At 41.9% G+C, this 27,762-nt stretch overlaps 5 protein-coding genes across 6 annotated transcripts in view; all 5 read left to right on the top strand.

Annotated features, from left to right (window-relative positions):
• LOC306929021 (protocadherin gamma-C5-like) overlaps nt 1-27,762 on the top strand; it is a gene marked incomplete at its 5' end in the record, with an annotated part of 103,715 nt that overhangs the window by 6,358 nt on the left and 69,595 nt on the right. The gene's annotated exons all lie outside the window — the stretch shown is intronic.
• On the top strand, nt 516-10,598 carry LOC306926720 (protocadherin beta-16-like; the record flags this gene model as incomplete). Its single annotated transcript, XM_079506125.1, has 4 exons — nt 516-2,808; nt 5,393-6,825; nt 9,984-10,154; nt 10,587-10,598. 4 exons carry the CDS (start codon nt 516-518, stop codon nt 10,596-10,598), a joined length of 3,909 nt encoding a protein of 1,302 aa, XP_079362251.1.
• On the top strand, nt 11,181-13,562 carry LOC306929953 (protocadherin gamma-A1-like; the record flags this gene model as incomplete). Its single annotated transcript, XM_079510691.1, has 1 exon — nt 11,181-13,562. One exon carries the CDS (start codon nt 11,181-11,183, stop codon nt 13,560-13,562), a length of 2,382 nt encoding a protein of 793 aa, XP_079366817.1.
• LOC306926712 (protocadherin beta-16-like) lies at nt 14,827-21,254 on the top strand (the record flags this gene model as incomplete). Its single annotated transcript, XM_079506113.1, has 3 exons — nt 14,827-17,107; nt 19,096-20,547; nt 21,223-21,254. The coding sequence occupies 3 exons, from the start codon at nt 14,827-14,829 to the stop codon at nt 21,252-21,254; spliced, it is 3,765 nt and encodes a 1,254-aa protein (XP_079362239.1).
• Nucleotides 21,503-27,761, top strand: LOC306929701 (protocadherin beta-16-like; the record flags this gene model as incomplete). The annotated part of the gene is made up of 2 exons (XM_079510333.1): nt 21,503-22,037; nt 25,891-27,761. The coding sequence occupies 2 exons, from the start codon at nt 21,503-21,505 to the stop codon at nt 27,759-27,761; spliced, it is 2,406 nt and encodes an 801-aa protein (XP_079366459.1).

Below are 27,762 nucleotides of genomic sequence, written 5' to 3'. Positions count from 1 at the left end.
GTTTTTCTTGGAATTGTTTTGGAAATGTGGCTTCAGCACCATGGACAGTTGCACCATACTGTGGCTTGCTTTCTTTGTACGTGAAAATGTGATGCTATAATCAGCCACTATATATCTTACCTTGCAATTTATTTCATTTGTAGTACCCCTTTGCCTTAATGACAAAACGGCATTTTCGTGGTATGGTGCATGCTCGTAAGTATACCTCCCCTTGCTGGTGATATTTTGCTCATGCAGTTTCTTGTTCTGAACTCAACGGGCCGCTATTGGACAGGGTGTTTGAGTTAGATTGTATAGCAGAACCTCCCCTATTTACTTGATGTACTGGACAGAACATTATACAGACGAAGACCGCACCATTAGCAGTGCAGAGAACACATCACACCAAGCGTTTTTTTATTTTGTTTCATACATGTGGATTGCATCCATGTTCCTGATACATTTTTAATTCATGTCGTGCGGAATACTCTTTGTAAAACGGATACTAGGCCTACGTTTTTTCTGACAAAAGAGAAATGTCGGAGGCTGAGGAAACAATGAGACGGCAAGTACTGTTGTTTATCTCGGTCCTCTCTCTCAGTTCAGTGCTCGGACAGATCAGCTACTCCATTCCTGAGGAAATGGCGAAAGGCTCTTTAGTTGGTAATATAGCGCAGGATTTAGGTTTAGATGCTAAAAGACTATCATCACGCAAAGCTCGTATTTTTACAGGAGATAGTGCAGAATACATCGAGCTAAATAAACAAAGGGGAGTCCTCCTCATTAAAGAAAAAATAGATCGTGAATCTCTCTGCGGAAAGACGACGCCTTGTGCTTTACATTTTCAGATCACTTTAGAGAACCCAATGGAATTATTTCCCATTACTCTTGACATCACAGATGTTAATGACAATTCTCCCGTTTTTCAAAAGGACGAGAGAAGGTTTGAGATCAGTGAGAATGCGGTAATCGGTTCAAAATTCATGCTAGAGAAAGCAGTTGACTCTGATATAGGTCTGAACGGTCTTCAAAGTTACACCCTGAAACCAAGTGATAATTTCATGCTTAAACTGCATAATAAATTTGATGGCAGTAAAAAGGTAGAAATGATTCTGCAGAAACCGTTAGACCGAGAGAAACAAGAGCATATTTCGTTAATCTTAACGGCTGTGGATGGAGGAGAGCCTCAATTATCAGGAACAATGCAAATCCATGTTACTGTTCTAGACGCTAATGATAACGCTCCAGTTTTTACCAAGCCCGTTTATAAGGCAAGCATCACTGAAAATTCCTTAAAGGGCACGCTTATTACAAAAGTTAGTGCGTCTGATGCAGACAAAGGATCGAATGGAGAGGTTACCTACGCCATCGGTGATAGCATGCATAGCGTTTCGATGCTTTTTCACATTACTGACGAGGGTGAGCTCATATTAAATGGTCCTATTGATTATGAAAAGGCGAAGAATTATGAGATTGATATAGAGGCCACTGATCAAGGTGGATTTTCAGATTCGAGTAAAGTTATTATTGATATAATTGATATAAATGACAACAGCCCGACCATCAATATGATTTCAAAATCTGTTTCAGTACAAGAAGACTCTCCTATAAATACAGTGGTAGCTATGATGAGTGTAAATGATCCAGATTCTGAAACTAACGGACAAGTCCACTGTATTATAAGTGAAAACATCCCATTGGCAATTAAATCTACATCTGGTCATTTCTATAGCATAGTAACAGAAGATGAGTTGGACCGAGAGAGAGCTTCTGAATATAATATCAGTGTGACGTGTTCTGATGAGGGAGTGCCCTCACTCTCCAGCAGTGTCACTCTGACCTTAAAGATCTTAGATGTAAATGACAACGCACCTGTCTTTGAGAAGACCTCATATGAGGCCTACATAGTAGAAAACAACACGCCAGGCTTCTCTATATTCACAATGAAAGCTATAGATGCTGACTGGAACCAGAATGCCCGTGTTTCATACATACTGGAGGACTCCTATGTTAATGGCGTGCCAGTCTCCTCATATGTGTCTGTTAGTGCTGATAGTGGAGTCATACATGCAGTACGTTCCTTTGACTACGAGCAGATCAAGGACTTCCAGTTCCTTGTAAAAGCTCAGGATGGAGGCTCTCCTCCACTCAGTAGTAATGTGTCTGTAAACATGCTGATCCAGGACCAGAATGACAACGCTCCTCAGGTTCTGTATCCTGTCCAGAGTGGTGGTTCTCTGGTGGCTGAAATGGTGCCTCGTTCAGCAGATGTGGGCTATCTGGTCACTAAAGTGGTGGCTGTTGATGTGGACTCTGGACAGAATGCCTGGCTCTCCTATAAACTACAGAAAGCCACAGAAAGGGCACTGTTTGAAGTGGGATTACAGAATGGAGAAATAAGAACCATCCGTCAAGTCACTGATAAGGATGTTGTGAAACAAAGACTGACTGTTATAGTGGAGGACAACGGACAGCCCTCTCGTTCAGCTACTGTCAATGTTAACGTGGCGGTGGCTGACAGCTTCCCTGAAGTTCTCTCAGAGTTCACTGACTTTACACACGACAAGGAGTATAATGACAACCTCACCTTTTACTTAGTCTTGGCTTTGGCTGTAGTTTCCTTTCTCTTCATCACGTGTTTAGTTGTTATTATATCAGTGAAAATATACAGATGGAGAGAGTCCCGCCTCTATCATTCCAGTCTCCCTGTGATTCCATATTATCCACCACGTTACTCAGACACTTTGGGGTCAGGGACTCTCCCTCATGTGTACAATTACGAGGTGTGCAGGACGACTGACTCCAGAAAGAGTGACTTTGGCAGAGCTGGTAGTCAGAACATACTGATAATGGACCCCAGTATGACAGGGACGATGCAGAGGATGCAGAATGAAAAGAGCCTCTTGGATGAACCAGACTCTCCTCTAGAGGTTAGCATGTTATTCTGCACATTTTAACGTTTTTGCTGTGTGTGTGTGTGTGTGTGTGTGTGTGTGTGTGTGTGTGTGTGTGTGTGTGTGTGTGTGTGTGTGTGTGTGTGTGTGTGTGTGTGTGTGTGTGTGTGTGTGTGTGTGTGTGTGTGTGCGTGTCAGTGTGACTCGTCTAGGGAAGCCACACATTACCCATCTTGTTGTATTTTTTCTCCTGGGTTTCTATATCTGGGTTATATTAAAGGACAACTTCACCACTTTTCAACCTATGTTCATATAATAGGTCCTCACTAATAATCATGAAAAACAAATGTTCTACTCAGTCTGTGTCTCATAGTAGGGCTGTGGGCAGTTCAGAAACCGTCCTCCAGTGACATCATCGATGGGGAATACAAGCTAATAGAAACTGCAGGATTTCTAGTCCTGAAAAGTTGCAATGCGAATATGGAAGCCATCATTCTCACGATAATGAAAATCTTTTTGTAAAATAAATCTTGTTTAAAAAAAAATCTGCCTAATGGTGATGTCACTGCAGGACGGTTTCTAAACTGCCCACAGCCCTCCTATGAGACACAGACTGAGTAGAAAAAAACTCTTTGATTCATTGATTATTAGTGAGGACCAAATTGAAAAGTGGTGAAGTGGTCCTTTAATATTTAATAAAGTGGAATATTTGTGTTCAGCACCATGGACAGCTACACTATAGCCTATACTGCAGCTTGTTTTGCTTTTCACTTTCTCTTTGACGTTATGATACTTACTCCATTTCACCTTGATACAAATGATTAAATTGTAATATGTTTGACAAAATGGCATATCCAAGTAGCCTATAATAAATTAATTATCCTCGTGGTAGGTGGTTGCGGTAATGGTATGGTCCAAACGTGCACTCGAGCGAACAAGCCACAGTCGTTTATGGAGGATTATTAGATGGCATTATGTAGCCTTTACATTTTTGAGTGGTGTAAACCACTCCTACAACTGGCTTTGGAGTGGTGTAAACCACTCCTACAACTGGCTTTGTTAGTTTACGTGTCTGTCTGTCTGTCTGTCTGTCTGTCTGTCTGTCTGTCTGTCTGTCTGTCTGTGCATGAGCATGGTTGCTATGGTCACCCAGTTCACACGGGTGTGATTTCATTACGTCTGACATTACGTCAGACCACAGCTGATCAGTCTATATAAGACCTTACACCACTCAGTTCACACGGGTGTGATTTTATTAATTTGTTCGGCATCTTGATGTGTTGTTTCATATTTTGAACTCAGCGGGCCGCTGTTGCCCAGCGTGTTTGAGTTAGAATATATCTGTGGCAGAATCTCCTCCATGTAGTTGATGCATGGGCAGAAGTGTTGAGACAGACGAAGACCGGACCGTCAGGGGTACAGAGAAAATCATTCACGGATATAAAAAGTGTTTCCTTTTGTTTGGCGCCTGTGGATTACATTCATCTTCCTGATACATTTTAATCGTTATCTGGTGGAATATTAATTGTAAAACGGATACTGCGTTTGTTCTGGTAAAATATACATGACAGAGGAAACAATGAGACGGCAAGTACTGTTGTTTATCTCGGTCCTCTCTCTCAGTTCAGTGATCGGACAGATCAGCTACTCCATTCCTGAGGAAATGGCAAAAGGCTCTTTAGTCGGTAATATAGCGCAGGATTTAGGTTTAGATGCTAGACGACTATTATCACGCAAAGCTCGTATTCATACAGGAGATAGTGCAGAATACATCGAGCTAAATAAAGAAAGGGGGGTTCTCCTTATCAAAGAAAAAATAGATCGCGAAGCGCTTTGCGGACAGACAACGCCTTGTGCTTTACATTTTCAGATCACTTTAGAAAACCCAATGGAATTTTTCCCCATTACTCTTGAAATCACAGATGTTAATGACAATACTCCTGCGTTTAAAAAGGACGAGAGAAGGTTTGAGATAAGTGAGTCGGCGGCAATCGGTTCTAAATTCATGTTAGAGAAAGCAGTTGACCCTGATATAGGACTGAATGGTCTTCAACGCTATACACTCAATCCGAGTGACAATTTCATGCTTAAACTGCATAGTCAAGTTGATGGTAGTAAAAAAGTAGAAATGATTTTACAGAAACCATTAGACCGCGAGACGCAAGAGCATATTTCATTAATCTTAACGGCTGTGGATGGAGGGGAGCCTCAATTATCGGGAACAATGCAAATTCATGTTACTGTTCTGGACGCTAATGATAACGCTCCGATTTTTACCAAACCCGTATATAAGGCAAGTATCACTGAAAATTCTTTAAAGGGAACGCTTATAACAAAAGTGAGCGCGTCTGATGCAGACAAAGGATCGAATGGAGAGGTTACCTACGCCATCGGTGATAGCATGCATAGCGTTTCAATGCTTTTTCACATTACTGACGAGGGCGAGCTTATAGTAAATGGTCCCATTGATTATGAAAAGGCAAAAAATTATCAGATTGATATAGAGGCGACTGATCAAGGTGGACTCTCAGATTCGAGTAAAGTCATTATTGATATAATTGACATAAATGACAACAGCCCGACCATCAATATGTTTTCAAAATCGGCTACAGTACAAGAGGACTCTCCTCCAAATACAGTGGTAGCTATAATGAGTGTAAGTGATCCTGATTCTGAAACTAACGGACACGTGCATTGTGATATTAATGACAACATTCCATTTGCAATCAAATTGACATCTGGTAGTTTCTATAGCTTAGTGACTGATGGTGATTTGGACAGAGAGAGAGCCTCTGAGTATAATATCAGTGTGACGTGTTCTGATGAGGGAGTGCCCTCACTCTCCAGCAACGTCACTCTCACCTTACAGATCTCTGATGTGAATGACAACGCTCCTGTCTTTGAAAAGACCTCATATGAGGCCTATTTTGTAGAAAACAACACACCAGGCATATCTATATTCACATTGAAAGCCAGGGACTCTGACTGGAATCAGAATTCCCGTGTCTCTTACATACTGCAGGACTCCTCTATTAACGGAGTGCCAATCTCCTCATATGTCTCTGTTAGTGCTGATAGTGGAGTCATACATGCAGTGCGTTCTTTTGACTACGAGCAGATCAAGGATTTCCAGTTGTGTGTCAAAGCTCAGGATGGAGGCTCTCCTCCACTCAGTAGTAATGTGACTGTGAAAATACTGATCCAGGACCAGAATGACAACGCTCCTCAGGTTCTGTATCCAGTCCAGAGTGGTGGTTCTCTGGTGGCTGAAATGGTGCCTCGTTCAGCAGATGTGGGCTATCTGGTCACTAAAGTGGTGGCTGTTGATGTGGACTCTGGACAGAATGCCTGGCTCTCCTATAAACTACAGAAAGCCACAGACAGGGCGCTGTTTGAAGTGGGATTACAGAATGGAGAAATAAGAACCATCCGCCAAGTCACTGATAAAGATGTTGTGAAACAAAGACTGACTGTTATAGTGGAGGACAACGGACAGCCCTCTCGTTCAGCTACAGTCAATGTTAACGTGGCGGTGGCTGACAGCTTCCCTGAAGTTCTTTCAGAGTTCACTGATTTCACACACGAAAAGGAGTACAATGACAATCTGACATTTTACCTGGTCTTAGCTTTGGCTGTAGTTTCCTTTCTCTTCATCACGTGTGTAGTTGTTATTATTTCAGTGAAAATATACAGATGGAGAGAGTCCCGCCTCTATCATTCCAGTCTCCCTGTAATTCCATATTATCCACCACGTTACTCAGACACTTTGGGCTCAGGGACTCTCCCTCATGTGTACAATTACGAGGTGTGCAGGACGACTGACTCCAGAAAGAGTGACTTTGGCAGAGCTGGTAGTCAGAACATACTGATAATGGACCCCAGTATGACAGGGACGATGCAGAGGATGCAGAATGAAAAGAGCATCTTGGATGAACCAGACTCTCCTCTAGAGGTTAGCATGTTATTCTGCACATTTTAACGTTTTGTGTGTGTGTGTGTGTGTGTGTGTGTGTGTGTGTGTGTGTGTGTGTGTGTGTGTGTGTGTGTGTGTGTGTGTGTGTGTGTGTGTGTGTGTGTGTGTGTGTGTGTGTGTGTGTGTGTGTGAAGTCAAATACGAATGAATTCGGCTGGAACTACCCGATAATGACATTAGTGACTCATGTTACTTACGTCATAAACTGGTCATAACATGAGGTCCGAGATCCACTGGGAAGCCACGCCGTTATTTGAACCCATCTTGTTGTATTTTATTCTAAGGTATATTTATTTATTGATTATATAATTTCGTTAAGTGTAAATCGTGTTTCAGCACCATGGATAGCTACACTATAGGCTAGTGTATGCAGGCTGCTTTTCTTCTCGCTCCATTTCACTTTGACTCACGTTATCGTACCCCCACTTCTCACCTTTATGCAAATTATTTCATTTTAATATCACAGTCTTTGACATGGCATGTCCAAGTATCCTTTAATAAATTAAGTAGGCCTATCCTCGTGGTTGTCTAGTATGGTCGACATTTGCACTCACGCACTATAACAAACCATAAACGTTTTTGAAAGATTAGAGATTTTTATAAATAAAAACTAGACATGTGTTATTTCATGTTCTGAACTCAGCGGGCCGCTGTTGCCCAGCGTGTTTTAGTTAGAATAGATCTGTGGCAGAACCTCGTCCATGTAGTGATGTATCATGTATTGGACAGAAGTGTTTGAGACAGACGAAGACCGCACCGTCAGTGGTACAGAGAAAAACATTCACGGATATGAGAAGTGCATGTTATTTTGTTTGACACGTGTGGATTACATTCATATTCCTGATACATTTGAATCTTTATCTGGCGGAATATTCATTGTAAAACGGATACTACGTTTGTTCTGGTGAAAGATACAAGACACGGAAACAATGAGACGGCAAGTACTGTTGTTCATCTCGGTCCTCTCTCTCTGTTCAGTGCTCGGACAGATCAGCTACTCCATTCCTGAGGAAATGGCGAAAGGCTCTTTAGTCGGTAATATAGCGCAGGATTTAGGTTTAGATGCTAGGCGACTATTATCACGCAAAGCTCGTATTCATACAGGAGATAGTGCAGAATACATCGAGCTAAATAAAGAAAGGGGAGTCCTCCTTATCAAAGAAAAAATAGATCGTGAAGTGCTCTGCAGACAGACAACGCCTTGTGCTTTACATTTCCAGATCACTTTAGAAAACCCAATGGAATTTTTCCCCATTTCTCTTGAAATCACAGATGTTAATGACAATACCCCTGCGTTTAAAAAGAATGAGAGAACATTTGAGATCAGTGAGATTGCGGTAATCGGTTCTAAATTCATGTTAGAGAAAGCCGTTGACTCTGATATAGGACTGAACGGTCTTCAAAGTTACACACTGAAACCAAGTGACAATTTCATGCTTAAACTGCATAATCAATTTGATGGCAGTAAAAAGGTGGAAATGATTTTACAGAAACCTTTAGACCGAGAGAAACAAGAGCACATTTCGTTAATCTTAACGGCTGTGGATGGAGGGGAGCCTCAATTATCAGGAACAATGCAAATTCATGTTACTGTTCTGGACGCTAATGATAACGCTCCGATTTTTACCAGACCCGTATATAAGGCAAGCATCACTGAAAATTCTTCAAAGGGCACGCTTATCACAAAAGTGAGTGCGTCTGATGCAGACAAAGGATCGAATGGAGAGGTTACGTACGCCATCGGTGATAGCATGCATAGCGTTTCAATGCTTTTTCACATTACTGACGAGGGCGAGCTTATATTAAATGGTCCCGTTGATTATGAAAATGCAAAACATTATCAGATTGATATAGAGGCGACTGATCAAGGTGGACTCTCAGATTCTAGTAAAGTAATTATTGATATAATTGACATAAATGACAACAGCCCGACCATCAATATGTTTTCAAAATCGGCTACAATACAAGAAAACTCTCCTCCAAATACAGTGGTAGCTATAATGAGTGTAAGTGATCCTGATTCTGAAACAAACGGACAAGTCCATTGTGATATTAATGATAACATTCCATTTGCAATCAAATCGACATCTGGTAGTTTCTATAGCCTAGTGACTGATGGTGATTTGGACAGAGAGGGAGCCTCTGAGTATAATATCAGTGTGACGTGTTCAGATGAGGGAGTGCCTTCGCTCTCCAGCAGTGTCACTCTGACCTTACAGATCTCTGATGTAAATGACAACGCTCCAGTCTTTGAAAATACCTCATATGAAGCCTACATTGTAGAAAACAACACACCAGGGTTCTCTATATTCACAATTAAAGCGAGGGATTCTGACTGGAACCAAAATGCCCGTGTCTCTTACATCCTGGAGGACTCCTCTGTTAATGGAGTGCCCGTCTCCTCATATGTGTCTGTTAGTGCTGATAGTGGAGTCATACATGCAGTGCGCTCTTTTGATTACGAGCAGATCAAGGATTTCCACTTCTGTATCAAAGCTCAGGATGGAGGCTCTCCTCCACTCAGTAGTAATGTGACTGTGAAAATACTTATCCAGGACCAGAATGACAACGCCCCTCAGGTTCTGTATCCAGTCCAAAGTGGTGGTTCTCTCTTGGCTGAAATGGTGCCTCGTTCAGCAGATGTGGGCTATCTAGTCACTAAAGTGGTGGCTGTTGATGTGGACTCTGGACAGAATGCCTGGCTCTCCTATAAACTGCAGAAAGCCACAGACAGGGCGCTGTTTGAAGTTGGATTACAGAATGGAGAAATAAGAACAATCCGTCAAGTCACTGATAAAGATGTTGTGAAACAAAGACTGACTGTTATAGTGGAGGACAACGGACAGCCCTCTCGTTCAGCTACAGTCCTTGTAAACGTGGCGGTGGCTGACAGCTTCCCTGAAGTTCTCTCAGAGTTCACTGACTTTACACACGATAAGGAGTACAATGACAACCTGACGTTTTTTTTAGTATTGGCGTTGGCTGTAGTTTCCTTTCTCTTCATCACGTGTTTAGTTGTTATTATATCAGTGAAAATATACAGATGGAGACAGTCCCGCCTCTACCATTCCAGTCTCCCAGTGATTCCATATTATCCACCACGTTACTCAGACACTTTGGGGTCAGGGACTCTCCCTCACGTGTACAATTATGAGGTGTGCAGGACGACTGACTCCAGAAAGAGTGACTGTAAGTTCGGCAGAGCTGGTAGTCAGAACATACTGATCATGGACCCCAGTTCTACAGGGACGATGCAGCGAATACAGACTGAAAAAAACATCTTGGATGAACCAGACTCTCCTATAGAGGTTAGAACGTTAAACTGCACATCTTTCCTTAATTGTTGTGTGAGCATGTGAAATATCTAGACAACAATAGTTCAATATTGTGATCATATACCAGGCATAAAATGCCAGCCTTACTGTGTGTGTGTGTGTGTGTGTGTGTGTGTGTGTGTGTGTGTGTGTGTGTGTGTGTGTGTGTGTGTGTGTGTGTGTGTGTGTGTGTGTGTGTGTGTGTGTGTGTGTGTGTTTTGAAGTCAAATACGAATGAATTCGGCTGGAACTGCCCTATAATGACATTAGTGACTCATGTTACTTACGTCATAAACTGGTCATAACATGAGGTCCGAGATCCACTGGGAAGCCACGCCGTTATTTGAACCCATCTTGTTGTATTTTATTCGAAGGTACATTTATGTATTGATTATATAATTTCGTTAAGTGTAAATCGTGTTTCAGCACCATGGATAGCTACACTAGGCTATAGTGTATGCAGGCTGCTTTTCTTCTCGCTCCATTTCTCTTTGACTCACGTTATCGTATACCCCCACTTCTCACCTTTATGCAAATGATTTCATTTTAATATCACGGTCTTTGACATGGCATGTCCAAGTATCCTTTAATAAATTAGGTAGGCCTATCATCGTGGTTGTCTATTATGGTCGACATGTGCACTCACGCACTATAACAAACTTGCATAAACGTTTTTGAAAGATTAGAGATTTTTATAAATGACAACTAGACATGTGTTATTTCATGTTCTGAACTCAGCGGGCCGCTGTTGCCCAGCGTGTTTTAGTTAGAATAGATCTGTGGCAGAACCTCGTCCATGTAGTGATGTATCATGTATTGGACAGAAGTGTTGAAACAGACGAAGACCGCACCGTCAGGGGTACAGAGAAAAACATTCACGGATATGAGAAGTGCATGTTCTTTTGTTTGACACGTGTGGATTACATTCATATTCCTGATACATTTAATTTTTTATCTGGCGGAATATTCATTGTAAAACGGATACGTTTGTTCCGGTGAAAGATACAAGACACGGAAACAATGAGACGGCAAGTACTGTTGTTCATCTCGGTCCTCTCTCTCTGTTCAGTGCTCGGACAGATCAGCTACTCAATTCCTGAGGAAATGGCGAGAGGCTCTTTAGTTGGTAATATAGCGCAGGATTTAGGTTTAGATGCTAGACGACTATCATCACGCAAAGCTCGTATTCATTCAGGAGATGATGCAGAATTCATCGAGTTAAATAAACAAAGAGGAGTCCTCCTTATCAAAGAAAAAATAGATCGCGAAGCGCTTTGCGGACAGACAACGCCTTGTGCTTTACATTTTCAGATCACTTTAGAAAACCCAATGGAAATTTTCCCCATTACTCTTGAAATCACAGATGTTAATGACAATACTCCTGCGTTTAAAAAGGACGAGAGAAGGTTTGAGATCAGTGAGATTGCGGTGATCGGTTCTAAATTCATGTTAGAGAAAGCAGTTGACCCTGATATAGGACAGAACGGTCTTCAAAGCTATACACTCAAGCCGAGTGACAATTTCATGCTTAAACTGCATAATCAATTTGATGGCAGTAAAAAGGTAGAAATGATTTTACAGAAACCGTTAGACCGAGAGAAACAAGAACATATTTCGTTAATCCTAACGGCTGTGGACGGAGGGGAGCCTCAATTATCAGGAACAATGCAAATTCATATTACTGTTCTGGATGTAAATGATAATGCTCCGATTTTTACCAAACCCGTCTATAAGGCAAGCATCACTGAAAATTCTTTAAAGGGCACACTTATTACAAAAGTGAGTGCGTCTGATGCAGACAAAGGATCGAATGGAGAGGTTACCTACTCCATCGGTGATAGCATGCATAGCGTTTCAATGCTTTTTCACATTACTGACGAGGGCGAGCTTATATTAAATGGTCCCATTGATTATGAAAAGGCAAAAAATTATCAGATTGATATAGAGGCGAATGATCAAGCTGGGCTCTCAGATTCGAGTAAAGTTATTATTGATATAATTGACATCAATGACAACAGTCCGACAATCAATATGTTTTCAAAATCGGATACAATACAAGAGAACTCTCCTCCAAATACAGTGGTAGCTATAATGAGTGTAAGTGATCCTGATTCTGAAACTAACGGACAAGTCCATTGTGATATTAATGAAAACGTCCCATTTGCCATCAAATTGACATCTAGTTTCTATAATCTGGTGACTGATGGTGATTTGGACAGAGAGAGAGTCTCTGAATATAATATCAGTGTGACGTGTTTTGATGAGGGAGTGCCTTCGCTCTCCAGCAGCGTCACTCTCACTTTACAGATCTCAGATGTGAATGACAACGCTCCTGTCTTTGAAAAGGCCTCATATGAGGCCTTTTTTGTAGAAAACAACGCACCAGGAGTCTCTATATTCACAGTAAAAGCCAGAGACTCTGACTGGAATCAGAATGCCCGTGTTTCATACATACTGGAAGACTCCTCTGTTAATGGAGTGCCAGTCTCCTCATATGTGTCTGTTAGTGCTGATAGTGGAGTCATACATGCAGTGCGTTCTTTTGACTACGAGCAGATCAAGGATTTCCAGTTATGTATCAAAGCTCAGGATGGAGGCTCTCCTCCACTCAGTAGTAATGTGACAGTGAAAATACTGATCCAGGACCAGAATGACAACGCTCCTCATGTTCTGTATCCAGTCCAGAGTGGTGGTTCTCTGGTGGCTGAAATGGTGCCTCGTTCTGCAGATGTGGGATATCTGGTCACTAAAGTGGTGGCTGTTGATGTGGACTCTGGACAGAATGCCTGGCTCTCCTATAAACTACAGAAAGCCACAGACAGGGCGCTGTTTGAAGTGGGATTACAGAATGGAGAAATAAGAACCATCCGCCAAGTCACTGATAAAGATGTTGTGAAACAAAGACTGACTGTTATAGTGGAGGACAACGGACAGCCCTCTCGTTCAGCTACAGTCAATGTTAACGTGGCGGTGGCTGACAGCTTCCCTGAAGTTCTTTCAGAGTTCACTGATTTCACACACGAAAAGGAGTACAATGACAATCTGACATTTTACCTGGTCTTAGCTTTGGCTGTAGTTTCCTTTCTCTTCATCACGTGTGTAGTTGTTATTATTTCAGTGAAAATATACAGATGGAGAGAGTCCCGCCTCTATCATTCCAGTCTCCCTGTGATTCCATATTATCCACCACGTTACTCAGACACTTTGGGCTCAGGGACTCTCCCTCATGTGTACAATTACGAGGTGTGCAGGACGACTGACTCCAGAAAGAGCGACTGTAAGTTTGGAGGAGCTGGTAGTCAGAACATACTGATCATGGACCCGAGCTCTACAGGGACAATGCAACGAATACTGAGTGAAAAGAGCATCTTGGATGAACCAGACTCTCCACTAGAGGTTTGAATTATACAATATATATCTTATCTTTATCTTATAGTTGTGGGCACAATTATGTGTTGAAACCCCAGAAGTTAGTTGATTGATTGATTGTTTGATTGATTGATTGATTGATTGATTGATTGATTGATTGATTACTTGTAGACAGAAATGTAAACAGCAACAGAGTACAATCAAGCACGGTCTAAAAGGATAGCAAGGGTACTATGTGTTATATACATTTAGTTAATGAACATATAACACAAACACATATATGCATGTATCTGGTATGTCGTTTCTTATTTTCATTTAACACAAAGATTACATTTCCATTGACAATGGATGGAGAATTTACGTCAAATGTTCCTGATGATGTACGATGATAGGAGCGCCCCTCACTTCACACGGGTGTGATTTTTCTTTTCTCTATCTTGTTTTTAAATTGAAATTGTTTCAGCACCGTGGACAGCTACACTATATACTGTGGCAGTGGTAGATGCTTTGATGTCCATTGTGTCCGTGAGAATGTGGTGCTAATCAGTCCACCTCTTACCACCTTTCACTTCAGCACTGAGTACATGAACCAGACTCTCCTCTATAGACGATATCTTTGTTGTTATAAATATAATAATGCTTTTTCCAATTTGCTTGATATGCACACCATTACATGAATATTTGTGAAACCACTGTTATATATTTCATTTAAATGCCGACGTTATCCTTGCAGCACCATGGACAGCGACAATGTGGCAACTATATTGCTAGTACATGGCCTTTCCTGTCATTCTTTTTAGTTGCTTTCCTGACTATAAACTGACTGGCTTTTGGTCAGTAGGCAGATGGTCTGAGCACTACTGCTACACATTCATTAAACAAATCTCGAGTTACACCTTAGGTGGTACTATCTCACAACGTGTGTTTCAAGAGTTATCCTTGTCTCATCATGCAGTGATTGCAGTCTATATTCCGAACTCTTAGGGCCGCTGTTGGCCAGCGTGTCGCACTTCATGGACAGATCCTCAGCAGTACCTCCCCATCTTGAAATAATGAGAGAAAGAGAGAGACGCTGAGTGCACGGTCCCATCTTGTATATAGAACACTCGTAATCACGGATATATCCTAAAGCTTGTGTTGTTTGCTGCTGGTGGTTGAGGAATATGCACCTGTTTTTTTATTTTGTTTTGTATTGATGGTGGAGAACAATTTCGAATTCAATTTTCCTTGACCGATTTACATGCTGCTGTGTTTATTGTGTTGTCTCATGACGTTTGGGAATATATCGACGAGAACAATGAGACGGCAAGTAGGCATGCTGTTGCTTATCTCGCTCCTCTCTATCAGTTCGGTGTCCGGGCAGGTCAGCTACTCCATTCCTGAGGAAATGGTGAAAGGTTCTTTAGTCGGTAACATAGCACAGGATTTAGGTCTGGATGTCAAAAGGCTCAAAACAGGGAAAGCTCGAATTTATACGGGAGACAATGCAGAATACATCGAACTAAATAAAGACAGGGGCGTCCTCCTCATCAGAGACAGAATAGACAGAGAGGCGTTATGTGGACAAACGACACCTTGTGCGTTACATGTACAGATTATTTTAGAAAGCCCAATGGAATTTTACAGTATAACAATTGAGATTATTGACGTAAATGATAATCCTCCTGCTTTCGAGAAGAGCGAAATAAATTTCAAAATAAGCGAGTCTGCAGTCAGCGGGGCGAAATTTGATTTGGAAAGAGCGATGGATTTAGACGTTGCAAATAACGGTCTTCAAAGCTATCTGTTGAAGCCAACTGATAATTTTGTACTTGAATTGCATAGTCAAGCAGATGGAAAAATGAATGTTGAAATGGTTTTACGAAAGCCACTAGACAGAGAGAAACACGAGCATATAGCTTTAGTTCTAACGGCCATAGATGGAGGCGAACCTCAGATGTCTGGAACAATGCAGATTCTCATCACTGTGTTAGACGCAAACGATAATGCTCCTGTGTTTACGCAGTCCGTATACAAAGCTACTGTGACAGAAAATTCTCCAAAGGGGACAGTGGTTACTACAATTAGGGCATCAGATGCCGATCATGGCTCATATGGAAGAATAACATATTCAATCAGGAACACTCTAGATGATATCAAGGGAATATTTGACGTAAATGAGGAAAGCGGAGAGGTCAGAGTGATCGGAAACATAGACTACGAAAAGGCACGAAACTACCAGATAAATGTACGAGCAAGTGATGATGGAGGACTAACAGGCTCTTGTAAGGTGATAGTGGATATTATGGATATGAATGATAATAAACCGGTGATAAACATTATGTCAAAATCAAACGTGATTTCTGAAGATGCCAAAACTAATACCGTCGTAACAATGATCAATATTCAAGATCCAGACTCTGGTGAGAATGGTAAAGTCCAATGCGTCATAAATGAAAACATTCCATTCTTATTAAAGTCGACATCCAACAATTTCTACAGCCTCGTGACAGACAGTGATTTGGATAGAGAACGAGACTGTGATTATAATATCAGTTTGACGTGTTCTGATGAGGGAGTGCCCTCGCTCTCCAGCAGCGTCACTCTCACCTTACACATCTCAGATGTAAATGACAACGCTCCTTTCTTTGAAAAGACCTCATATGAAGCCTACATTGTAGAAAACAACACACCAGGGTTCTCTATATTCACAATTAAAGCGAGGGATTCTGACTGGAACCAAAATGCCCGTGTTTCTTACATCCTAGAGGACTCCTCTGTTAACGGAGTGCCAGTCTCCTCGTATGTGTCTGTTAGTGCTGATAGTGGAGTCATACATGCAGTACGTTCTTTTGACTATGAGCAGATCAAGGATTTCCAGTTCCGTGTCAAAGCTCAGGATGGAGGCTCTCCTCCACTTAGTAGTAACGTGACAGTGAAAATGCTGATCCAGGACCAGAATGACAACGCTCCTCAGGTTCTGTATCCAGTCCAGAGTGGTGGCTCTCTGGTGGCTGAAATGGTGCCTCGTTCAGCAGATGTGGGCTATCTGGTCACTAAAGTTGTGGCTGTTGATGTGGACTCAGGACAGAATGCCTGGCTTTCATATCAATTCCAGAAAGCTACAGACAGGGCGCTGTTTGAAGTGGGATTACAGAATGGAGAAATAAGAACCATCCGTCAAGTCACTGATAAAGATGTTGTGAAACAAAGACTGACTGTTATAGTGGAGGACAACGGACAGCCCTCTCGTTCAGCTACAGTCAATGTTAACGTGGCGGTGGCTGACAGCTTCCCTGAAGTTCTCTCAGAGTTCACGGACTTTACACATGACAAGGAGTACAATGACAACCTGACGTTTTTCTTAGTCTTGGCTTTGGCTGTAGTTTCCTTTCTCTTCATCACATGTTTAGTTGTTATTGTATCAGTGAAAATATACAGATGGAGACAGTCCCGCCTCTATCATTCCAGTCTCCCTGTGATTCCATATTATCCACCACGTTACTCAGACACTTTGGGCCCAGGGACTCTCCCTCATGTGTACAATTACGAGGTGTGCAGGACGACTGACTCCAGAAAGAGTGACTTTGGCAGAGCTGGTAGTCAGAACATACTGATAATGGACCCCAGTATGACAGGGACGATGCAGAGAATGCAGAATGAAAAGAGCATCTTGGATGAACCAGACTCTCCTCTAGAGGTTAGCATGTTATTCTGCACATTTCCTTTTTGTTGTGTGTGTGTGTGTGTGTGTGTGTGTGTGTGTGTGTGTGTGTGTGTGTGTGTGTGTGTGTGTGTGTGTGTGTGTGTGTGTGTGTGTGTGTGTGTGTGTGTGTGTGTGTGTGTGTGTCAGTCAAATACAAATTTGAATGAATTGGGTTGGATCGTTGGCCAATAATGAAATGAGTGACGTCATATTACTGACGACATGATCTGGTCATATGAGGTCCGAGATCCACTGGGAAGCCACACCGTTATTAGAACTCATCTTGTTGTATTTTTTTCTAAGGTCTATTAATGTATTAATTGTATTATTATTTCGTTGGGTGGAAATCGTGTTTCAGCACCATGGACAGCTAACACTAGGCTAGTGTATGCAGGGGTGCTTTTCTTCTCACTCCACTTCTCTTTGACTCACGTTATCATACTCCCAACCTCTCACCATTATGCAAATTATTTCATTTTAAATAGCACATGCATTCTTTGACATAATTGCATTCCAAGTATCCTTTCATAAATTAAGTATCCTCGTGGTTGTGGTGCTGTGCATGCTCAAAAAGCGCAATCAGTCACTAACAAACCATGAAAGTTTATGAAACATGACATGTATATTACATTTTATAAATGAAAACTTGTGTTATTTCATGTTCTGAACTCAGCGGGCCGCTGTTGCCCAGCGTGTTTGAGTTAAAATAGATCTGTGGCAGAACGTCCTCCATATAGTATTGGAGTGTTGAGACAGAGGAAGACCGCACCGTCAGGGTTACAGAGAAAACCATTCACGGATGAGAAGTGCATTTTATTGTGTTTGGCACGTGTGGATTACATTCATGTTCCTGATACATTTGTATTCTTATCGGGCGGAATATTCATTGTAAAACGGATACTATTTTGTACTGGTGAAAGATACATGACACAGAGGAAACAATGAGACGGCAAGTACTGTTGTTTATCTCGGTCCTCTCTCTCAGTTCAGTGCTCGGACAGATCAGCTACTCCATTCCTGAGGAAATGGCGAAAGGCTCTTTAGTTGGTAATATAGCACAGGATTTAGGTTTAGATGCTAGACGACTATTATCACGCAAAGCTCGCATTCATACAGGAGATAGTGCAGAATACATCGAGCTAAATAAAGAAAGGGGGGTCCTACGTATCAAAGAAAAAATAGATCGAGAAGTGCTTTGCGGACAGACAACGCCTTGTGCTTTACATTTTCAGATCACTTTAGAAAACCCAATGGAAATTTACCCAATTACTCTTGAAATCACAGATGTCAATGACAATACTCCTGCGTTTAAAAAGGACGAGAGAACGTTTGAAATCAGTGAGACAGCGGTAATCGGTTCTAAATTCATGTTAGAGAAAGCAGTTGACTCTGATATAGGACTAAATGGTCTTCAAAGCTATACACTCAAGCCGAGTGACAATTTCATGCTTAAACTGCATAGTCAAGTTGATGGTAGTAAAAAGGTAGAAATGATTTTACAGAAACCCTTAGACCGAGAGAAACAAGAGCATATTTCGTTAATCTTAACGGCTGTGGATGGAGGGGAGCCTCAATTATCAGGAACAATGCAAATTCATGTTACTGTTCTGGACGCTAATGATAACGCTCCGATTTTTACCAAACCTGTATATAAGGCAAGCATCACTGAAAATTCTTTAAAGGGTTCGCTTATTACAAAAGTGAGTGCGTCTGATGCAGACAAAGGATCTTATGGAGAGGTTACCTACGCCATTGGTGATAGCATGCATAGCGTTTCAATGCTTTTTCACATTACTGACGAGGGTGAGCTCATATTAAATGGTCCCATTGATTATGAAAAGGCTAAAAATTATCAGATTGATATAGAGGCCACTGATCAAGGTGGACTCTCAGATTCGAGTAAAGTCATTATTGATGTAATTGACATAAATGACAACAGCCCGACCATCAATATGTTTTCAAAATCGGCTACAATCCAAGAGAACTCTCCTCCAAATACCGTGGTAGCTATAATGAGTGTAAGTGATCCTGATTCTGAAACTAACGGACAAGTCCACTGTGATATTAATGAAAACGTCCCATTTGCAATCAAATTGACATCTAGTTTCTATAACCTAGTGACTGATGGTGATTTAGACCGAGAGAGAGCCTCTGAGTATAATATCATTGTGACGTGTTCTGATGAGGGAGTGCCTTCGCTCTCCAGCAGCGTCACTCTCACCTTACAGATCTCTGATGTGAATGACAACGCTCCTGTCTTTGAAAAAACATCATATGAAGCCTATTTTGTAGAAAACAACACACCAGGAGTCTCTATATTCACATTGAAAGCAATAGACACTGACTGGAAGCAGAATTCCCGTGTGTCTTACATACTGGAGGACTCCTCTGTTAACGGAGTGCCTGTCTCCTCATATGTCTCTGTTAGTGCGGATAGTGGAGTCATACATGCAGTGCGTTCTTTTGACTACGAGCAGATCAAGGATTTCCAGTTCCGTGTCAAAGCTCAGGATGGAGGCTCTCCTCCACTCAGTAGTAATGTGACTGTGAAAATACTGATCCAAGACCAGAATGACAATGCTCCTCAAGTTCTGTATCCAGTCCAGAGTGGTGGTTCTCTGGTGGCTGAAATGGTGCCTCGTTCTGCAGACGTGGGCTATCTGGTCACTAAAGTGGTGGCTGTTGATGTGGACTCTGGACAGAATGCATGGCTCTCTTATATACTTCAGAAACCCACAGACAGGGCGCTGTTTGAAGTGGGATTACAGAATGGAGAAATACGAACAATCCGTCAAGTCACTGATAAAGATGTTGTGAAACAAAGGCTGACTGTTATAGTGGAGGACAACGGACAGCCCTCTCGTTCAGCTACAGTCAATGTTAACGTGGCGGTGGCTGACAGCTTCCCTGAAGTTCTCTCAGAGTTCACTGACTTCACACACGACAAGGAGTACAATGACAACCTGACGTTTTACTTAGTCTTGGCTTTGGCTGTAGTTTCCTTTCTCTTCATCACGTGTTTAGTTGTTATTATATCAGTGAAAATATACAGATGGAGAGAGTCCCGCCTCTATCATTCCAGTCTCCCTGTGATTCCATATTATCCACCACGTTACTCAGACACTTTGGGGACAGGAACTCTCCCTCATGTGTACAATTACGAGGTCTGCAGGACCACTGACTCCAGGAAGAGTGACTGTAAGTTCGGCAGAGCTGGTAGTCAGAACATACTGATCATGGACCCCAGTTCTACAGGGACGATGCAAAGGATACAGGGTGAAAAGAGCATCTTGGATGAACCAGATTCTCCTATAGAGGTTAGAATGTTGAACTGTGCACCTTTACTTTTTTGTGAACATGTTGAATCTCTAGACATCTATAGTTTAATATTGTGATCATAATATATCAGACATGTAATGCAAGTCCAGACCAGTCCTATAGCTGTGTGTGTGTGTGTGTGTGTGTGTGTGTGTGTGTGTGTGTGTGTGTGTGTGTGTGTGTGTGTGTGTGTGTGTGTGTGTGTGTGTGTGTGTGTGTGCGTGCTCGTGCGTGCGCGCGCGTCCCGCTTGAATTGACTGACGTCATGGAGGCTCTCCTCCACTGATACACAGTCTTGTTGTAGTTTTGTTTACTGACTTTATATATTGCTATAATTGTATGTTTTAATTAAGTGGAAATTGTGTTTCAGCACCATGGACAGCTACACTAGCCTTCTGTCTGCAGCTTGCTTTGCTTCTAACTTCTAACCCACTTCTCACCTTTCTGCAAATTATTTCATTTTAATAGCAGTCTTTGACATAATGGCATTTCCAAGTAGCCTATAATAAATTCATTATCCTCGTGGTTGTGGTGGTGGTAATGTGCACTCAAGCACGAACAAACCATAGACGTTTATGAAAGATTAAACCAAGCCAGAGGGTTGTGTCTTTCTAGAATGTTTAGCCTACTACACATATAGTACATTTGGACATCTTGATAATGATGTGTTATTTCATGTTCTGAACTCAGCGGGCCGCTGTTGCCCAGCGTGTTTGAGTTAGAATATATCTGTGGCATAACCTCCTCCGTGTAGTTGATATAAGTGTTGAGACAGACGAAGACCGCACCGTCAGGGCTACAGACAAAACCATTCACGGATATGAAAAGTGCATGTTCTTTTGTTTGGCACGTGTGGATTACATTCATGTTCCTGTCCTGATGCATTTGTATTCCTATCGGGCGGAATATTCATTGTAAAAAGGATACTACGTTTGTTCTGGTGATATACATGACACAGAGCGAGGAAACAATGATACGGCAAGTACTGTTGTTCATCTCGGTCCTCTCTCTCAGTTCAGTGCTCGGACAGATCAGCTACTCCATTCCTGAGGAAATGGCGAAAGGCTCTTTAGTCGGTAATATAGCGCAGGATTTAGGTTTAGATGCTAGGCGACTATTATCACGCAAAGCTCGTATTCATACAGGAGACAGTGCAGAATACATCGAGCTAAATAAAGAAAGGGGAGTCCTCCTTATCAAAGAAAAAATAGATCGCGAAGCGCTTTGCGGACAAACAACGCCTTGTGCTTTACATTTTCAGATCACTTTAGAAAACCCAATGGAATTTTTCCCCATTACTCTTGAAATCACAGATGTCAATGACAATACTCCTGTTTTTCAAAAGGACGAGAGAACATTTGAGATCAGTGAGATTGCGGTAATCGGTTCTAAATTCATGTTAGAGAAAGCAATTGACCCTGATATAGGACTGAACGGTCTTCAAAGTTACACACTGAAACCGAGTGACAATTTCATGCTTAAACTGCATAGTCAAGTTGATGGCAGTAAAAAGGTAGAAATGATTTTACAGAAACCGTTAGACCGAGAGAAACAAGAGCATATTTCCTTAATCTTAACGGCTGTGGATGGAGGAGAGCCTCAATTATCAGGAACAATGCAAATTCATATTACTGTTCTGGACGCTAATGATAACGCTCCGATTTTTACCAAACCCGTATATAAGGCAAGCATCACTGAAAATTCTTTAAAGGGAACGCGTGTTACAAAATTAAGCGCATCTGATGCAGACAAAGGATCTAATGGAGAGGTTACCTACGCCATCGGTAATAGCATGCATAGCGTTTCAATGCTTTTTCACATCACTGACGAGGGTGAGCTTATATTAAATGGTCCCATTGATTATGAAAAGGCTAAACATTATCAGATTGATATAGAGGCGACTGATCAAGGTGGACTCTCAGATTCGAGTAAAGTCATTATTGATATAATTGACATAAATGACAACAGTCCGACCATCAATATGTTTTCAAAATCAGTGGCAATACAAGAAAACTCTCCTCCAAATACAGTGGTAGCTATAATGAGTGTAAGTGATCCTGATTCTGAAACAAACGGACAAGTCCATTGTGATATTAATGAAAACATTCCATTTGAAATCAAATCGACATCTGGTAGTTTCTATAGCCTAGTGACTGATGGTGATTTAGACCGAGAGAGAGCCTCTGAGTATAATATCAGTGTGACGTGTTCTGATGAGGGTGTGCCTTCGCTCTCCAGCAGCGTCACTCTGACCTTACAGATCTCTGATGTAAATGACAACGCACCTGTCTTTGAAAAAACATCATATGAGGCATATTTGGTAGAAAACAACACACCAGGACTATCTATATTCACAGTGAAAGCCAGAGACTCTGACTGGAACCAGAATTCCCGTGTCTCTTACATCCTGGAGGACTCGTCTGTTAACGGAGCGGTCGTCTCTTCATATGTGTCTGTTAGTGCTGATAGTGGAGTCATACATGCAGTGCGTTCTTTTGACTACGAGCAGATCAAGGAGTTCCAGTTCTGTGTAAAAGCTCAGGATGGAGGCTCTCCTCCACTCAGTAGTAATGTGACTGTGAAAATACTGATCCAGGACCAGAATGACAACGCACCTCAGGTTCTGTATCCAGTCCAAAGTGGTAGCTCTCTGGTGGCTGAAATGGTGCCTCGTTCAGCAGATGTGGGCTATCTGGTCACTAAAGTGGTGGCTGTTGATGTGGACTCTGGACAGAATGCCTGGCTCTCCTATAAACTGCAGAAAGCCGCAGACAGAGCGCTGTTTGAAGTGGGATTACAGAATGGAGAAATAAGAACAATCCGTCAAGTCACTGATAAAGATGTTGTGAAACAAAGGCTGACTGTTATAGTGGAGGACAACGGACAGCCCTCTCGTTCAGCTACAGTCCATGTTAACGTAGCGGTGGCTGACAGCTTCCCTGAAGTTCTCTCAGAGTTCACTGACTTTACACACGAAAAGGAGTACAATGACAACCTGACGTTTTTCTTAGTCTTGGCGTTGATTGTAGTTTCTTTTCTCTTCATCACGTGTTTAGTTGTTATTATATCTGTGAAAATATACAGATGGAGACAGTCCCGCCTCTATCATTCCAGTCTCCCAGTTATTCCATATTATCCACCACGTTACTCAGACACTTTGGGGTCAGGGACTCTCCCTCATGTGTACAATTATGAGGTGTGCAGGACGACTGACTCCAGGATGAGTGACAATAAGTGTGGCAGAGCTGGTAGTCAGAACATACTGATCATGGACCCCAGTTCTACAGGGACGATGCAGAGGATACAGCATGAAAAGAGCATCTTGGATGAACCAGACTCTCCTCTAGAGGTTAGAATTGTAACCCCGTTTACACTAAACAAGAATGATGCTAAATAGCACTAAATTTGGCTCTTCTTAAGGGGACGTTTTTTTTGTGCTATATATATAGCGCCTGTCCGGTTGTATAACGGTCAATTGAACCACTATCAGGGCCGGTCCTGAGCAATCTGGCGCCCCAGGCAGGATTTTTCGTGTGTTAAAAAAAAAAAAAAAAAAAAAAATGTTTTTTTTTTTGTTTTTTTTTGGCGCCCCTCCCCCATGGCGCTCGAAGCCGCCGCTTCGTCGGCCTGTAGGAAGAACCGGGCCTGACCACTATATCTAAGCTGAAGAAGGCTAACTAACCCCCAAGGGACCATACAGGGCATAGCAGTGGCGGCAATTTTCTGGTTCCACCGTTCCAAACGAAATTATTTTTTGCCACTCGTGTGAAGTGACGGGCGCTCTTATCATCATACATCCTCATACATCAGCCAATCAAATCACCACATTCCGTGCTACGGACAAAGCTGCATGGAGGGGCTAGCGCCCCTCAAAAATATTGATTCATTTAAGCCTATATAATCAAGCCATGCACCCAGGACCTGCATGGTGAATCATGTCCATGAAACATTTTATTTTGTAAAAAAAACAAACAAAACAAACAAAACAAGAAAAAAATGTTTTGAATATTTAATTTTATATACTATATTTATTAAATACCCTTTGTTTTTTTGTTTTTGTTTCTTTTTTGTCTTCTTCTTTTTCTCAGAATCAAATGTTTTATGCTTCACTAGGATCCTGGATGGCTTGATTCTATAGGTTTAAATCTCTATGGGAAGAAATTAATGGGATCTGGAATAATGGAACCAGAAAATGGCCGCCACGGCAATGTCTAATATAGCATAAGGGCTCTACATACTCTTCAATGGGCCAACTAACAAAAAAAACACATTGAAATTCAATTTAGACGCCGCCAGTCGTTTTAAATCTGTTTCAGCACCTCGGAGAGCGACGCAGTCTGCACATGCAGTTTGTTTCCCTATTATTGTTTTTCGTCTACACAGTTGAAATATTTAGTTATCATTATTATTTTGTATTTATGGTAAGGTTTAGTTGTGCTTACATGTTTATGCAGTATGTTCATCCCAACTGGAGGCCAACGGCCGTCAATATAAACTGTTATAATATTTAACAGATTTCATGCACTTTGTGGGACTAAACTCTTAGGGCCGCTGTTGGCCAATTTCTCAGTGTAGCCTACGAACATAATCGTCAGCAGTACCTCCCCATCTCAGGCTAACTGAGGGAGAAAGGGGTTCGAAGCAGAGAGCATTGTCAGATTGTGAACACTATACTAACATCGATCTACTGTTTTTCTGTTTTGTTTTGTTTTCCTTCGCCGAATTGGAATGGAATAATTTTCTCTTGATACCATGGAACAATTTCTAACTCGATTTTACCTTGACTGAATGGATTACTTTATTTCCTGACTCTGGAAAAAATGTCGAGAACAATGAGACGGCAAGTACTGTTGTTTATCTCGATCCTCTCTCTCAGTTCAGTGCTCGGACAAATCAGCTACTCCATTCCCGAGGAAATGGCAAAAGGCTCTTTAGTCGGTAATGTCGTACAGGACTTAGGTTTAGATGTTAAAAGATTAAATTCAGGTAAAGCCCGCGTATATTCCGGTGGTAGCAGAGAGTATATTGCATTGAATAAAGACAGAGGAATCCTCGTAATCAAGGAGAGAATAGACAGAGAGGCGCTGTGTGGACAGACGACGCCTTGCGCTATACATTTACAGATTATTTTGGACGAGCCCATAGAATTTTACAGCATAGCAGTTGAAATCACAGACATTAATGACAACCCACCCGCTTTCGAGAAAAATGAAATTACGTTCAAAATAAGCGAGTCTGCAGTCAGTGGGTCGAAATTTGATTTGGAACGGGCGATGGATTTAGACGTTGGACATAATGGTGTTCAAAGTTATCTGTTGAAGCCCACTGGTAATTTTGCACTTAAATTGCACAATCAAGCTGATGGAAGAAAAAACGTTGAGATGATTTTACAGAAACCCCTTGACAGAGAGAAACAAGAACATATGTCTTTAGTTTTGACAGCCATAGATGGAGGCGAGCCTCAGATGTCTGGAACAATGCAGATTCTCATCACGGTGTTAGACGCAAACGATAATGCTCCTGTTTTTACGCAGTCCGTATACAAAGCTATAGTAACAGAAAATTCTCCAAAACTAACAGTGGTTACTACAATTAGCGCATCAGATGCTGATCATGGCTCATATGGAAGAATAACATATTCAATCAGGAACACTCTCGATGATATCAAGGGCATATTTGAGGTAAATGATGAAAGCGGAGAGGTCAGGGTAATTGGAAACATAGACTACGAAAAGGCACGAAACTACCAGATAAATTTGCGAGCAAGTGATGATGGAGGACTAACAGACTCTTGTAAAGTGATAGTCGATATTATGGATATTAATGATAATAAGCCAGTTATAAATATTATGTCGAAATCAAACGTCATAAGTGAAGATGCGAAAGCTAATACGGTCGTTACAGTATTTAATATTCAAGATCCAGACTCTGGAGAAAATGGTAAAGTTCAATGCATTATGAATGAAAACATGCCATTCTTATTAAAGTCGACATCAAACAATTTCTATAGCCTTGTGACAGACAGTGATTTAGACCGAGAGAGAGACTCGGGATATAACATCAGTGTGACGTGTTCTGATGAGGGAGTACCGTCACTCTCCAGTAGCGTCACTTTCACATTGCAGATCTCAGATGTGAACGACAACGCACCTGTCTTTGAGAAAACATCATATGAAGCGCATCTTATAGAAAACAACACACCAGGCCTGTCTATATTCACAGCAAAGGCTAGAGACGCGGATTGGAACCAGAATGCCCGTGTTTCTTACATACTGGAGGACTCCTCGGTTAATGGAGTGCCAGTCTCCTCATATGTGTCTGTTAGTGCTGATAGTGGAGTCATACATGCAGTGCGTTCTTTTGACTACCAGGAGATTAAGGACTTCCAGTTCTGCATCAAAGCTCAGGATGGAGGCTCTCCTCCACTCAGTAGTAATGTGACTGTGAAAATACTGATCCAGGACCAGAATGACAACGCCCCGCAGGTTCTATATCCAGTACAAACCAGCAGTGCACTGGTGGCTGAAATGGTGCCTCGTTCAGCAGATGTGGGCTATCTGGTCACTAAAGTGGTGGCTGTTGATGCGGACTCTGGACAGAATGCCTGGCTGTCATATAAACTGCAGAAAGCTACAGACAGGGCGCTGTTTGAAGTGGGATTACAGAATGGAGAAATTAGAACCATCCGTCAAGTCACTGATAAAGATGTTGTGAAACAAAGACTGACTGTTATAGTGGAGGACAACGGACAGCCCTCTCGTTCAGCTACAGTCAATGTTAACGTGGCGGTGGCTGACAGCTTCCCTGAAGTTCTTTCAGAGTTCACTGACTTTACACACGACAAGGATTACAATGACAACCTGACGTTTTTCTTAGTCTTGGCTTTGGCTGTAGTTTCCTTTCTCTTCATCACGTGTTTAGTCGTTATTATTTCAGTGAAAATATACAGATGGAGACAGTCCCGCCTATATCATTCCAACCTGCCCGTGATTCCATATTATCCACCACGTTACTCAGACACTTTGGGGACAGGGACTCTCCCTCATGTGTACAATTACGAGGTGTGCAGGACAACTGACTCCAGAAAGAGTGACTGTAAGTTCGGCAGAGCTGGTAGTCAGAACATACTGATCATGGACCCCAGTATGACAGGGACGATGCAGAGAATACAGAGTGAAAAGAGCATCTTAGATGAACCAGACTCTCCTATAGAGGTTAGACTTCTCTAAT

Source organism: Electrona antarctica, assembly GCF_951216825.1.
Source record: "Electrona antarctica genome assembly, chromosome: 1".
Lineage (NCBI taxonomy): Eukaryota > Metazoa > Chordata > Actinopteri > Myctophiformes > Myctophidae > Electrona > Electrona antarctica.
This window is presented reverse-complemented; position numbering and strand designations above follow the sequence as displayed.